Source organism: Rhinoderma darwinii, chromosome 4, assembly GCF_050947455.1.
Source record: "Rhinoderma darwinii isolate aRhiDar2 chromosome 4, aRhiDar2.hap1, whole genome shotgun sequence".
Classification (NCBI taxonomy): Eukaryota; Metazoa; Chordata; class Amphibia; order Anura; family Rhinodermatidae; genus Rhinoderma; species Rhinoderma darwinii.
The window spans coordinates 211,761,594-211,777,554 of NC_134690.1; the positions used below are offsets into that span (position 1 = coordinate 211,761,594).

The 15,961-nt window shown below is 39.8% G+C and overlaps 1 protein-coding gene across 4 annotated transcripts in view; it reads left to right on the forward strand.

Annotated features, from left to right (window-relative positions):
* The window catches only part of CASP8AP2 (caspase 8 associated protein 2), an 86,059-nt gene that overhangs the window by 49,820 nt on the left and 20,278 nt on the right, over positions 1-15,961 (forward strand). For all 4 annotated transcript variants that reach the window (XM_075862159.1, XM_075862162.1, XM_075862160.1 and 1 more), the window contains one exon: positions 14,820-14,935. In XM_075862159.1, coding sequence (XP_075718274.1) covers positions 14,820-14,935 — 116 coding nt within the window. The remainder of the gene's footprint in view (positions 1-14,819; positions 14,936-15,961) is intronic.

Below are 15,961 nucleotides of genomic sequence, written 5' to 3' on the forward strand. Positions count from 1 at the left end.
TTTTGGCGTCGCTGTAGTAGAGTAGGTTTATCGGCACCCTGGTCAAGTCTGCACTATAAACCGGCTGTAAGTAACAGGTCCGGTTCTTAGTGCAGGCATGAGGACCTGCCGATTTCGTCGTAACAGCATGTGACCGCTGTGACAGCCAATCACAGGGGTCACACGCTGTTACTGTGTACAGAGCCGCCGGGAGTGTCTAAATGACAGCTCCTGCTCTAAGAACGAGCTGTTGCTAGCAGCTCTGTTCTTAGAGCAGTGATCAGGAGCCAATAGTATTGGTTCCTGATCTTTTTTGTGTTCACTATGAGATCCAATCATAGTGATCACTACTGTAAAATAAAAGTAAAAACATGTATCTGTTTCTCCTCACTCTGTTCTAGCTGTGGAGAGAAACAGATACAAGTGTCAGTGTCCCCTCACAAAATCAGTTGTTCCTCACACAGTTTAAAAAAAACAACATTTTTTCAGTATTTTATAGTATATAGTGTGTGTGTATATATGTGTGTGTGTGTGTGTGTGTATATATATATATATATATATATATACTGTATATACTCAGAATCATACTATAAACGACTTTTTTTCTTTTTAGGGTACACTGTTAATGTATGTGCACACACACTAATTACGTCCGTAATTGACGGACGTATTTCGGCCGCAAGTACCGGACTGAACACAGTGCAGGGAGCCGGGCTCCTAGCATCATAGTTATATACGATGCTAGGAGTCCCTGCCTCTCTGCAGGACAACTGTCCCGTACTGTAATCATGTTTTCAGTACGGGACAGTAGTTCCACGGAGAGGCAGGGACTCCTAGCATCGTACATAAGTATGATGCTAGGAGCCCGGCTCCCTGCACTGTGTTCGGTCCACTACTTGCGGCCGAAATACGTCCGTCAATTACGGACGTAATTAGTGTGTGTGCACATACCCTTAGACGGCGTGTACGCTGTTAGACGGCGTAGGGTGCTGTTCTGGGCTTGGGTTTACAGTTTGTGTTAGGCGTAGGGTTTAGGTTTAGGTTTGAAAAAAAAAAAAAAACTTTAATTCCTTTAGTGTGATTAGTTGATAAAAAAATTTAAACCGCTAGTTACGTTTATTATTTGCGGTTTAGACTGTAATCATTATGGCTGCCAAAAGATACAGCGTTGAGGAAGCCTATCAGATGCGATGCTCAGATACGGATTCTGCATCTGAAGTTGAGCTTTTACTTGAAAGCGACAGCGAAAGTGTCGCTTCAAGGGATTCTACGGATATGAGACCCAGCACCAGTGATATGGGAGACGGTGCAGTTGCCACAACGTCCGTTCAAAGTGCAGCCCCTGACATTGCACAACCCCAACAAACCGATTTAGTGTGGGAACCCACAAGTCTATTTTCTCCCACCATAAATGACTTTATTGCTCCTCCTGGCATAAGTCCCAATGTCAGTAATTTTTCACCACTAAATTATTTTAATATTTTTATTACGGACCAAGTTTTGGAACATTTTGTGCAGGAAACCAATTTGTATGCCTGGCAGTACATTGCAAATAAGCCTTCGTCACCTTATGCCAGGTTGTGGAATCCCACAAATGCAACGGAAATAAAAAAAAATTCTGGGCCTCACCCTTAACATGGGAATTATAAAAAAAAACCCTCTATTAGGTCTTATTGGGCTTCAAGCCTTATACATGCCACCCCCATTTTTTCTGGCATTATGTCACGCAGCAGGTACGAAATACTTATGCGATTTCTCCACTTTAGTGACAACTTACAGGCACCCCCTTCCAGCGACAGAAGCCGTGACCGGCTGTATAACTTAAGGCCTTTGCTAAATTTTCTTAATTCCTCCTTTTTAGGAGCATATACCCCTGAACAAAATTTAGCAGTGGATGAATCGCTAATGAATTTCAAAGGGCGTCTCTCATTCCACCAATTCATACCCTCAAAAAGTGCAAAATACGGGGTAAAGATCTACAAATTATGTGAAAGCACTACTGGCTACACATGTGCATTTAAGATCTACGAGGGTAAAGACAGTGAATTCAATCCACCAGGGTGCCCTCCAAATATTGGTACCACTGGTAAGATTGTGTGGGATTTAATTGGCCCTTTCCTACACAAGGGGTATCATGTATACACGGACAGTTTTTATACCAGTGTGCCATTGTTTAGCGCCCCTCATTGTGCCAACACCGGAGCCTGTGGCACAATACGCAGGAATCGCAAAGGTTTCCCACGTCAACTTGTGGATAAAAAACGACGAAAGGGGGAGTCATGCACTTTTCAAATTGAGAAGATGCTGGCTTTAAAATTTCGTGACCGCAAGGTCGTCTACATGATCAGCACTATCCATACAAGTGCAACAGCAACTGTTAGAGAACGTGGGGCCTCTGCAGATAGACAAAAGCCTGTGTGTGTCATCGGCTATAACAAATTCATGGGTGGGGTAGATTTGTGCGACCAGATGTTACAACCTTATCTGGTTAAAAGGAAAACCAGAACGTGGTATAAGAAAGTGGCACTATACCTCATCCAGGTTGCAATGCACAATGCATTTGTCCTGTACAAAAAATCAGCAGGCAGGGCGACATTCTTTGAATTTCAGGAGAAAGTGATTGAAGATCTCCTATTTCAATCTGCAGACCAGAGAGTAGTCCATGAGTCCGAGGATGTACGCCGACTTGTTGAAAAACATTTTTTACACCCCATCCCTTCAACACCGAACTAAAAATACCCCAAAAAACGGTGTCTGGTCTGCAGTAAACGAGGACAGTGAAGTGAGTCAAGATATTATTGTTCCGCTTGTCCTTCCAACCCTGGTCTATGCATAAGTCCCTGTTTTGAAATCTATCATACCGTCGCACATTACTAATTTTCTTTTGTGAGCTATAAAAGTTAAAATGCAGGATTTATTTAGGATTTTATTTTTCTGTACACCTAGGGAAGCAGCTTCGCTTTATATTTAGGAGATGCCAAAATTTAGGGTTCTTTTAGAGATTTCTTTTTTTAATCACTTTCTTTTGGGAGGGAGGGAAATATACTTTTCTAGATTGAGTCATTTTGGGATATAACCCAGTTATATAAAGTGGAATAAGGCCCTGAAATTCATTCAAGATAAAATTGTGCCCTGAAAGCTTTTTATTTGCTTTTCCGTTATGACTATGTCCTGCCATAAATAGCTGTTACTGACTGGGGATACGGCATAATTTTTTATTTTTATTCTGAGGATTTCTAATAAGCGAGCTGTTCTTTATCAATACCCTATGGGCTTTATTACAGTTTTGTTCAGGTTTTTGGTGAACCTCTTACACCCGACAATACTTCTAGAAATAGCGACATTAATTTGGGGAGTAGTGGTCCTTTACTGTATCTATACATACGGTGTGGGACACTGCCCCTTTATATATTCGTCCTACCTTGCCGGGCAGGGGCTTGTTATGGTGTACCGCGTCACTTGGCACATTCGTCCCTTATATAGGGATTGATGGAGCTAAAGAGACGTTGTATGACCAGTTACTTTGAATAATAAAGTCATTACGGCCCTACAAATTTTCTTTCATCCTGTGAACATGCTCTAGTTTTCCACATAGCTGGATACATTCTTCCTCCTTTTTTTGGGGATATATTGCCTTTTTCCGCCAACAGTTTAATACATTTTCCCACTCTAACTTACTATATATCAGAGCGGGTTGATATACATAATGTCTATGGACTGACATGATTTCAGGACAGCTGCTTTCTTAGCATGACATAGTCATAGGGTGTAGAAACTGTTAGGGACATATATTTCTCAATCTAGAAAAGTAGAATCCTCCCATTTTCAAGCAAAATGTTTGTCCTGAAAGCCTCCGGGTGCTCCCTTTCTTTTGGGTCCTGCCGTGTGTCCAGGAAACGCATTAGGGCCACAATGGGGATATTTTTGAACACAGGAGAAATAGGGTGATACATTTTCTGGTGCATTTCCTTATTCTCATGTCCTCTGTACAAGAAATCTGACCTTAAAATTACACATTTGTGAAAAAAAGTGAAATAAAATTTTCTTTCCACCTGCTGTGCATTACTTCCTGCGAAAACGGTGGGGTCAAAATACTTAGTACACACCTAGATGAATACCTTAAGGGGTCTAGTTTTCAAAATGGGGTCATTTATTGGGAGTTTCTATCTTTTTGGCAGCTCAGTGCCTCTATAAATGTGTAATGGGACCTGAAACATTTTCAAGCAAAACGTGTGTCCTGAAAGTCTTCGGGTGCTCCCTCCCTTTCGGGCCCTGCCGTGTGTCCAGGCAACGCATTAGGGCCACAATGGGGGCATTTTTGAAAACAGGAGAAACGGGGTGATAGATTTTGGGGTGTGTTTCTTCATTCTCATGGTCGCTTTACAAAGAAATCGGTCTTCAAAGTGATACTTTTATGAAAAAAGTGAAATTATTTTTTTTACACCTGCTTTGCATGAATTCTTACAAAAAAACTGGGGTCAAAATACTTACAACACCCCTTAATAAATACCTTAAGGGGTGTAGTTTTCAAAATGGTCACTTGTGGGGGTTTCCACCATTCTGACACCTATGAGCCTCTGAAAACCTGGCTTGGTGCAGGAAAACAAAATGTACTTCAAAATGTATAAAATTATTACTAAACTTGTAAGTCTTCTAAATTGCTTAAATTTTTTTTATTTTTTTCAAAAGTGCTGCCAAAATAGAGTAAAGCGATGGAAATATATATTTAATAAAAAAATTGTACAGTATGTATGTACATATGTCACATATTGCAGTTAAAAATAGGGAAAAATGATAATTTTTACAAAATTTCTTCAATTTTTCTATTTTTTAATTAATTTCGGCAAATCGTATCCGTCTACTTTTACCACTAAAATAAAGTACAACATGTGACGAAAAAACAATGTCAGAATTACTTGGATATTCAAAACTTTCGCAGAGTTATTCTCTGATAAAGTCAGACATACCAGATTTAACAAATCTGGCTTGGTCATTTAAGGTCTTTTCAGGCCCGGTCATTAAGGGGTTAATTGCACCATATTGAGGTACATATTATTTATTGATTAACTTTTATTAACTTTTTTTTGGGGGGGAATAGAAAAACCCCTGAAATTTTGCCACTCTTTTTCGCGTCTTAAATCTACGCCGTTTACCGTGTGATATAAATAACACTAACTTTATTCAGCGGGTTGTTACGATTGCAACGATACCAAATTTGTATAGTTTTTTGTATGTTTTACTACTTTTACACAGGAAAAACGCTTTTTTTTTCCAAATTTTTGTTTGTCTCCATGTTTGAAGAGCTGTAACGTTTTTATTTTTTCGCCGATGCAGTTGTATGAGGGCTTTTTTTTTTGCGGGAAGACTTGTCGTTTTTATTGGTACCATTTTGGAGTAGATGCCACTTTTTTATAACATTTTTTTTTAAGTCAGGATTCACAGAAAACAGCAATTTTTCCATAGTTTTTTATTAAATGTTTTACGGCGTTCACCGTGTGGTTTAATAATGTAATCGATTTATAGTGGGGGTTGTTACGGACGCGGCGATACCAAATATGCGTAACTTTTTTAATTTATTTTGGTTTTTTAATAGTAAAGCATTTTGTAAGGGGAAAAGCTGGGTTCAATATTTTTAAAAAAAAAATTTAAATTAACTTTATTAAACTTTTTTTTTTTTTTTACTATTCCCATTAGGGGACTATAATAGGCGATTCTCCGATCGCTTTTATAATACACTGCAATACTTTTGTATTGCATTACTGCCTGTCGGATTAAAACGGACAGGCAGCTGCTAGGTCATGCTCTGTTTACTCATCCTGATGCAGTGCCGTAAAAAGGCACATGCATCAGAATAAAGCCCGTTAGTGGTCGCTGTTAAAAGGCGTATTGGCGGTCACTAACGGGTTAAACAATTAGTATTTGAGTAATTACACATTGTTTTAATTTTTTCACAAGTCAGGAAATATGGATTAGATTCTAATTTATAACATTTCCATGTTCTGGCCACTAGAGGGAGCAGTTCCCAAAATTGCAGCATGGTCACTGTGATAAAGCAACCTCATTGATTTATGCTGCAAATTTGGGATGGACACACTCTCTCTTCTAGTGTCCTCACACAATCCCCCCCCCCCTCCCTTCTTCTGGCTAGTGTCAGGAGAAGGAGGGGTTTGAATGTCTTCAAACCTCCTACACTGTGTGCTGCCATTTTCTGAGCGACTGCACAGTGTAGGAGGATTAGATACAGGGCCCAGCAGACCGTATCACACGAACATAAATTACCTGCTCCTGCCTCCGCTGGTCTACGCTCATATTCCTTGCTCCTTCGCTTCGTTGAATATATGGCCGGAAGCCGCGGCCGGAATCGTCATCTTAGTTTTTGGTCCACATGAAAATGGCGCCGGATTTCGCTCTACGAACGAGCTTCGTTTTGGTCTGTGTGGGTGCGGCGCATGCGCCGTTCCCACACAGACTGTGTACGCTTCTGAGAATGGAACGGCTCCCGTTTGCATTCTCTATGTTGTTGTATGTGCCGTATAACATCTCTGTTGTTAATCGACATACAGAGATGGAAAAAAAAATGGCATAAAGAAGTAAAAGTTTGAATACAGTAAAAAGTAGAGTCACAACACTAATAAATGCTGGTTGAGCTGGAAAAAAAGAGTCTGCAAGGGCGCTGCTGCACACGGATGAGACCGAAGTAACAACTTCGGAATGATGATGATAAATGAATGATAGAATGATGATAATTGAATAAAATTTATTGGTAATATGACTACGCGTTTCAATGCCGTACCGGCATCTTCATCAGGTCATGAAAGAGAGCACAAAAATCACTGTTTAAATAGAATCTTAAAGTTGGAAAAAACCCGCCAATGTGAACGAGGGCAGGGCGTTCTAGTGACGTCAGAGTTCAAAGGTTAAAACATGACAAATAACAATGAACAACACATAATAAACATAATCAAAATGATAAAAATGGAAAGATAAAATACATATACTAGGAACCGATATAAGAACAATGAAACTAGTGGCACAGAATAAATCGCAAGGGATGCAGAACTAGATGAGGGGCTGTCCGTGAAATAAACAGATAAAAATAGGTGCTGGTGTAAATGTAAGATATAAAACAATTACGAATATGCGGTATAAGAATATAAGAAAATATATAAAATATATAAATGGTCAGCATACTGGCACAATAGTCAGGAATGTCAGAGAGGCAATTAAAATTATCCTTACAAACTCTAAAGAGCTGAGTCGGAAAAAGCCGGTAAAACATAATTAATGGCTCAACGAAATTAGAAGAAAGTGATGTCCTATGTATAAATTTAGAATGCAAAAACATAACTGTGAACATTACTGAGAGAATGAGAGTAACAATAATTTATATGAAATTAGTGAACAAATAAATCTGGTATGGTATAATGATACGCTATGAAGCCGATATTAAAGTCGGCAGCCGGTAAATGATAATAAGTAAAGAACGAAATAATAAAGATGAAAATGATGAAGAGCAATAAAATTATGTATATAATAATATATATATAATGTATAATAATGTAAGAGAAACTAAGATTCTATTTAAACAGTGATTTTTGTGCTCTCTTTCGTGACCTGATGAAGATGCCGGTACGGCATTGAAACGCGTAGTCATATTACCAATAAATTTTATTCAATTATCATTCTATCATTCATTTATCATCATCATTCCGAAGTTGTTACTTCGGTCTCATCCGTGTGCAGCAGCGCCCTTGCAGACTCTTTTTTTCCAGCTCAACCAGCATATCATTTGCGGTCGTTCATCTTGAATCACCGGCCTTGAGTCCCGGCAGCAGCAGCACCTTATCTTTCCATCGCTTATTTTGCATCGCTTCAAGGTGAGCATCACTCTTCTCATTTATCCATTTTCACTTGGGTAACCTGCACTATGTGGCGCCGTGTTTTTCGTTTCCTCTCAACACTAATAAATACAATTTTTGTTTATATTTTATTAAAAGCAATATAATTTAATAAAAATAAAATCATGACACCTTCTCTTTAAGAGGTTAAGAAAAGACCGGGCAATCCAAGATGGCAAAATCAGAGGCAGAAAACAGAGGGTTTATGTTTAATGCCAACGCCGGAGAAGGCCCCTCCAGAAATACTCAATGATGCCGGAGAGTTTGTGGGGGGCAGATTAAGATTCTTCTCCCATACATGGCCAGGGATTTCTTCAAGTTCATGGATATTGAAGATTGTATCTCGGGGTTATAAACTGTAGTTCAGTTCCCTTCCCACAGAGAATTTTATATTAACCCCCTTTTCTCGTTAGCAGGCGTTGAAAAGAGAAATAGAAATCCTGCAGAAACAGGTGGTGATTCCAGTCCAGTCTTCACAGCACAGCCAGGGTTATTATTCCCCTTTATTTCTAGTCCCCAAATCAAATGGGAGGTCCAGAGTGATAATAAACCTGACGCGTCTGAATGTACATATCCAGTATAGGAAGCTCAAGATGGACACTATTACTTCCACCATCAATCTGCTCAGACCTTTTTGCTTCATGACCTCAATAGACCTACAGGATGCGTACTTCGTAAAGACGATGCAACAGCTTTTGTCATCCCTGGGCTGGCTGATCAACCTACAATAATTAGACTTGACACCAGAGCAATCAAAGGTATTTCTAGGGCTTTTCCGGTCCAGAATTTGTTCCTTCCAAGAGAGAAGAGAGTTGCGCTACTCCAGACGATCACTGCCCTCATTCCTCGAACATCGGCTTCTATAAGAAAGATCATGTCAGTGTTTGGGTTACTAACCTCTTACATTCCAGCAGTCAGACGGGCCCAGGCACACGAGAATTCTCCAGCACTTTTCTGTCATGCTGGGACAAGAAGCAGGAATCACAAGAGGGGGATTCCTTTCAGGGTATAATCATCTCTGATACGGTGGACACAAGAAGAAAATGTATCAAGAGGTGTCCCGTGCACACAGAGGTACCTGGTAGTCATAACTACAAATGCCAGTCAGTCCGGTTCGGGAGCCCATTCAGGTCAGAACAAGATCCAGGGATCCTGGAACCTCTCTATCAAGAGCTTCATCAAACTTAAGAGAACTAACTGCAGTCTGGGAAGCTCTGAAAGCCTTAGAGAGCCTACTGAAAGGCAAAGACATCTGAGTATTCTCAATGTCTCTACGGTAGCATACCTGAACAAACAAGGAGGAACGAGAAGCCTGCTTTGTCGGGTATCGGAACAAATTTTCATCTGGGCCGAGAAAAATGTCCTATCGCTAACCGCTATACATTTAAGTGGAACAGAAAATCAAGTGGCAGATTACCTGAGCAGACAGACCTTGTTTCCAGGAGAGTGGTGTCTAAATCTGCAGATATTCAAAAACATTATCCGAAGATGGTGACAGCCAGAGATAGATCTGTTCTCAGACAGGAGGAACAGAAAGGTAACGAAGTTCTTTTCCCTGCCCTACAAGGACAATCCGTCAGGAGTAGATGCCTTGTCTCAAACCTGGAGGGGCAAACGCCTATATGCTTTTTTTCCTCCATTCCCTCTCATCCCCAGGGTACTGAGGAAGGTGTTTGGAGGAGAATGCGAGAGTTATTCTAATTGCCCCATATTGTCCCAAGAGGTCATGGCTTCCACTATTGCTGAGGATGTTTCAAGAAACCCCTGGTGTCTACCTCCAAGACGGGACTTGCTGTTCCAGGGACCAATCCTTCACCCAGAGGTGAACCAACTTCATCTTACAGCTTAGATGTTGAATGGAACATGTTGATTGAGAATGGCCTTTCAAAAAAAGTGGTAGATACATTATTGAAGAGGAAAATGGTTAATCTTGGAGGTGACCACAGGGTTTAGAGAACCTTCCTATCCTTCCTGAAGCAAACCTCTTCAACTGATTCTTTTTTCCAACCCAAGATATCCACTATCTTGGATTTTCTTCAGTCAGGTCTCCACTTCGGTTTAAGAACCAGTACATTGAAGGTCCATACTGCCGCTCTCAGTGCATTTTTGGATCAGAGGCTAGCAGACCATCCGTGGGTCAAGAGATTCTTCAGAGCAACTTCTCGTATGACAGCCCCTATTGTTTCCAGAGTCCCTCCTTGGGATCTGAATTTAGTATTGACTGCACTTACCAGACATTCTTTTGAACCAATTCAGGATGCTTCCTTGAAATTCCTAACCTTGAAGTTGGTTTTTCTACTAGCAATAACATCTGCTCGCAGAGTTGGAGAAATACAATCCTTCTCATCTTCTCCACCCTATTTGAACATCCTGGAAGATAGAATCATTCTAAAGCCCTTACCGTCTTTTCTTCCAAAGCTTGTGTCCAGATTTCGTTGTCCGCAAGAGATATCCCTTCCTCCTTTCTGCTCTTCCCCTAAAAATTAAAAGGAGGCAGAATTTCATACACTGGATGTCAGGGGAGGATAAATCTTCTATCTAGAGAGAACCAACTCTTTTCAGATGTCTGGAGCAATTGTTCAGTTCCATCGCAAAAACAGAGGTCACAAGGCAAGCAAGATTTTTATTTCAAGATGGATCAAGGAATCGATCTCCCATTCCTACAAAGTCATGGAGAATTCTCCTCCTTTGCTGCTTAAAGCTTATTCAACCAGAGCTGTTTCTACCTCCTGGACTGAGTGTGCTTCTGCCTCAATTAAGCAGATCTGTAAGGCTGTGACATGGTCTAGTCCAAACACCCTTTTTAAAACACTATAGATTGGATGTAATGTCCAACCAAGACCTTAGATTTGTCCGTAAAGTTTTACAGACCATTGTCCATCCGTCCCATCTTTTGACAGTGACTCGTAAAATTACACCTCGTCTGCACAGAACATCGTAAAACCCATTGCAAGCAATGGGCAGATGTTTGCGGACGTATTGGAGCCGTCTTTTCAGGCATAATTTGAGGCGTGAAACGCCTCCATTACGTCTGAAAATAGGTCGTGTGCACATACCCTTAGACTGCATATGATCAAGTCTCCGGTATTAACTGGAGAGGGTAAGGAGGAGGGGGAATTTAAACTGCTTCCAGCTGTTTCCTGTCCATTGGAGGCGGGGAATCCCTCCAGGGTGGTGCTGTCGTGGAGATTAAAGGTAAATCAAAGTAGTAATCATTTTTCTTAGGGCATTTAATTCCCATAAGTTAACACTTTAGTGATCGGTCTATTTTAGCCTACATGACCAAGCAATTTTTTGAAGGTTTTTTTTTTTTTTTTTTCCATCGTCTCATTTCAGAAGGCATAACCATGTGAAGACTTGTTTTTTGTAGGAATAGTCAGTTTTATTGGTACCATTTTGGGTAAATAGGAGTTTTTGATCGCTATTCAGTTTTTTTGGAAGGCAGGATGAACAGAAAACATAAATTCTGGCATTTGTTTTTTTTTTAGTTACCTTTTTACGGTGTTCACAGTGTGGGTTAAATAACGTAATAGTTTTGAAGTTCAGGTTGTTACGAATGCGCCAATACCAATTACGTGTAGATGCAAAAATTTTCAATTAAGTATTTTGGTTAGACGATATTTTATTTTTTATTTTTTTTTTCCACTAGGGGACTTCCCTATTTGATTGTTTGATTGCTTTTTATAATACTCTGCAATACTTCTGTATTGCAGTGCATTATGTCATTATAAAAATGACAGACATTCTATTAGGCCCTATTGGGAAACCCACGATCACTTACATGCTGGGGTCGCTATTCACTACTGCAGCTAAGGGGATCTTTTTACGTTAGAGCAGTAGCCTGACGGTCATTAGATAGCCTGGCATTTGCTCTAGCCAGCGTGGGACACCCGTGCCAGGCTTTTTTTATTCTTTTCTCAAATTTGTTTTCATTGATATAAAGAAATTCAAACAAGCATGAGTGAATGTAATATCTACAAACCATATTTATTACCTGGTGTCTCCAGGTATTGAGGTAGAAAAGTGTGAAATTCAAGGTTGGATGGCTTAAGCTAGTATTTGAAAACCCTACAACATAGGGACTAGCTAATCAGCGGATGGAGGGCCTAAATCCAAAATTCTTATAATTTTAACCATGGGGCTAAATCTAGTTGGACATACAAATCATGGGGATGCATTGCGACCATCTGAAATGCGTTGTGTAGCATTGAAATCCTGCCATGGTTTCTGCATTTTTGCAGTGCCAGGCTTTTGACACAGCGCCATGTAAAGTACTCTTAAAGGGGTTATCCGACTTGTCAAACAAAAAAAAATTAAAACCTGTGTGCCCATTTATAACACTTACCAATTCCTCATGTGTTGGTATTTATTTTTTCTTTGTGTTTTGATTGTTGGCAGAGGCGCGGTTTAAACCCCTTCCCGATATTTGACGTATCCATACGCCAAAGTCAGGTAGGGAAAGTATGGAGCGGGCTCACGGAGTGAACCCGCTCCATACGATGCGGTTGTCGGTTGTTTGTTACAGCCGACACTTCAGAGTAAGGAGCAGCATCGCGCTCGAGCGCGATCCCTCTAGTTTAACTAGTTAAATGCCGCGGTTAATAGCAACCGCAGCATATAAATTGTTAGAAAGAGGGGGGCGACCCCCTCCAACAGCTCATCGCTACCCCCGCAACGCGATCGCGGGGGGGCGATGGCTGCCAGGGGGCCTAATGAAGTCCCCCAGGTCCTCCATCTTTGTACACCTATTAAGCCCTGCCTTCGGCAGGGGTTAATAGATTCCTGTCAGAATCACGATATACTGCAATACATTAGTATTGCAGTATATCGTGGAAGCGATCTAACGATCACTGGTTGAAGTCCCCTAGGGGGACTAATAAAAAAAAGTAAAAATTAGTTAAATAAAGTTGTTGTTTTTTTTGTGTTTAAAAAAAATTAAAATATTAAGTTAAAAAAAAACCTTTTCCCATTTTCCCCTTAGAGCATAGTAAAAAATTAAATAAATAAACATAATTGGTATCGCCGCGTCCGTAAAAGTCTGAACTATTACAATATATCATTATTTAAAACGCACGGTGAACGCCGTAAAAAAAAAATTGTAAATGCCAGAATCTCTATTTTTTGGTCACCTAATCTCCCACAAAAAATTAAAATGAAATAAAAAGTGATCAAACCGTCGCATGTACACCAAAATTGTATTATTATACACTACAGCTTATCCTGCAAAAAATATGCCCTCACACCACCTAATCGACGGAAAAATAAAAAAAGTTATGGCTCTAGGAATTTGGCGACCTCAAATAAATTTTCTTTTTTACACCTAGGTTTTTACTTGTAAAATATAGAAAAAACGACATATATTTGGTATCGCCGTTATCTTATTGACCCGTAGAATAAAATTAACATGTTGTTTTAATCGCACAGAGAATTCCGTAAAAACGGCGTGCAAAAAACCATGGAGGAATCGCTATTTTTTTAATTTCCTACCCCACAAATAATTTTTTTTCCCGTTTCCTTGTACGTTACATGGCAAAATAAATGGTGCTACGAAAAACTAGAACTCGTCCCGCAAAAATGAAGTCCTCATAGTACTATTTCGACAGAAAATTAAAGACGTTATGGCTTTTGGGAGGTGGGAAGGAAAAAACAAAAATGAAAATCTGAGAAAGGGCTTCGGCGGGAAGGGCTAAATGTGCCACTACCAAATGATGGGCGGTCCCCCTATGCTTGAATGGAAGCTGGGAAACTGCATTTCCCATGAATCCTCGCTTCAAAAACTTTTTTTTTTAAATTATTAGCCCTCCGTCCTACTGCCAGTATCCGCTGCTTATGAACACGCCGACTGTAGAAGAATAACTACAGGCTCTGGCTACTTTCACAAATGATGTTCAAAACGTGTTTTTTTTTGTTTTTTTTGGGGGGGCACAAATTGTGGCAAAATGGCGATATTTTGCAGCAATTTTACAAATTGCATAGTTTTGCCGTAATTTGCAGCAAATAAGCACAATAGTAGGAGATTGGTGCTATGCAGAGTGTTTAGAATGTTTAGCTGGTATTGTCACTCCACCTGTCAATTCGATAACGAGGGAGTTGATTGAAGGGAAGAAGCTTATCCTTGCAGCTAGGGATAAAGGAACTGATCTGTGTGCTGCTCCTATTTACAAACCTTGACCGAGCTGAGGGGGGCAGGGTGAAGTCATCACACACACGATTTTAAAAGCAGTGGGATGCAAAGGAAGCAGAAGACAAGCGAGTATCAAGGGGGCATCAGATACTGGATTCCATAGAGGTGGGGGCGGTAGCAGAAGACAAATGCCGAGAGGGGAGGCATGGGAAGACCAGCATAGCCTTTAGACGCATAGTAGGACACACGACAACGCTGCACCTGCCAGCCTCCAAATCCGCCATTAGTTATCTACTGCAGTGCAGCGGCCATTGCATCGTGTGACTGCAGTTTAGAACACCGCTTCTTGGTATCTTTGCTAACGAAAGTATATTCAATTATATATTAATATGTTCATTTTGGCCATAATACCACTATTGAAATATTGTATAAAAGTTGTATAAGCCCTTTGATGTGCGATGTGAAAAGGTGGTCATTAAGGGGTTAAAGGTGATCTCTCGATCTAGTCCCAAAAGTCACTTTTATGTCAAGGAGGCATGCGATCAAAATAGAATCTGTGGGGTCCAACCATAGCACAAGTCTTTTTGAGTTTTCTGGAGATTCCAGAAGTCAGTCCCCTTCCAATCATATGTTTTATCATGGCTTTATGCTTGCAAGTGATTGTTATCTATTTTCTTGTTTAACACACAGCTTTATTTGCTTTACTGTTGTATAATTTTTTTTGTTTTGTTTTTCAAGGTTATTATTCTGCAATACTGCTCATACAAAATGGTAATAGTGATCTTTAACTCCATATTATCTTTTTGTCTTTATTTTAGAACACCAGTTTGCAAAATGAAAATCAGTGCTTAAAAAAGAATATTTCTGCCCTCATTAAAACTGCAAGGGTAGAAATTACACGTAAAGAAGATGAGATCAACAGACTGAATCGGAGGTAATAATTTCAAATGTTGCAATTTTTTTCCAAGTTGCTATTTTGGATTTCAATAGTTTCTTATTGTTGATGTAAACAATTCAAAGAAAAAGTTTGAGAAAATATTGGACAGTTTATGTATTTTTTTTTTTTTTTTTTCTTTTGGCTGAAAGCATCCACTATTCTAGCTGCCAAGTATGGTTTCCCAATAGCTGTTTTTTGGGTTTTTTTCCGCTTTACTTTAGAGGGCCTGCCACCTTCCCTTGTACCCTTGATCCCTGGCAACGTGATCGCTGAAGCGGTCTTCACTATGAAGACCGCAATCTATTGTAAAGTCCTGGGAGGGTACACTATATACAGACATGAGTATATTGTAATTTATAAAAATTAACCTAATTTAAAAGTTCAATTTATCGGACAAAAAATAAGATTAAAACCAAAACCACTACACCATAGTATAACACCCACACATAATTATCCCCCTAACTTTTAAAACCTGTAATATAAATGATTTTGCTTTGTCCCTCCAAAATTTTTATTCCTAACGATTAAACGCTAATGTAGCAGTACCCCAAAATGGTATGAAATGACAACTTGTCCTTCAAAAAATACATTGTGTTCATGCAAAAATAAAAAGTTATTAGTTGCCAAGATGAAAAATATGACAGATGTGTGGTCCTGAAGCCTAAAAATGGCTTTGTACTAAAGGGTATTCAGGAAAACAGCAGCACAGCCACAAAAAATTCTTCAGTGTGAAAGGACAACTCCCCAAATATGGGTGGTGCACGCAGCAAAGAATCCCAGGTCCAAGGGAGACCATTAATATGCAATCGAAGAAAGAAACTGCAGCACTCAAGATAATCCAAAGAAGTGTATTTGATTTATTCACCAAGCATAAAAACACTTGCAACGTTTCAACCCATGAATGGGTCTTGATCAAGCATGCTTGATGGGTTGAAATGTTGCAAGTGTTTTTATGCTTGGTGAATAAATCAAATACACTTCTTTGGATTATCTTGAGTGCTGCAGTTTCTTTCTTCGATTGCA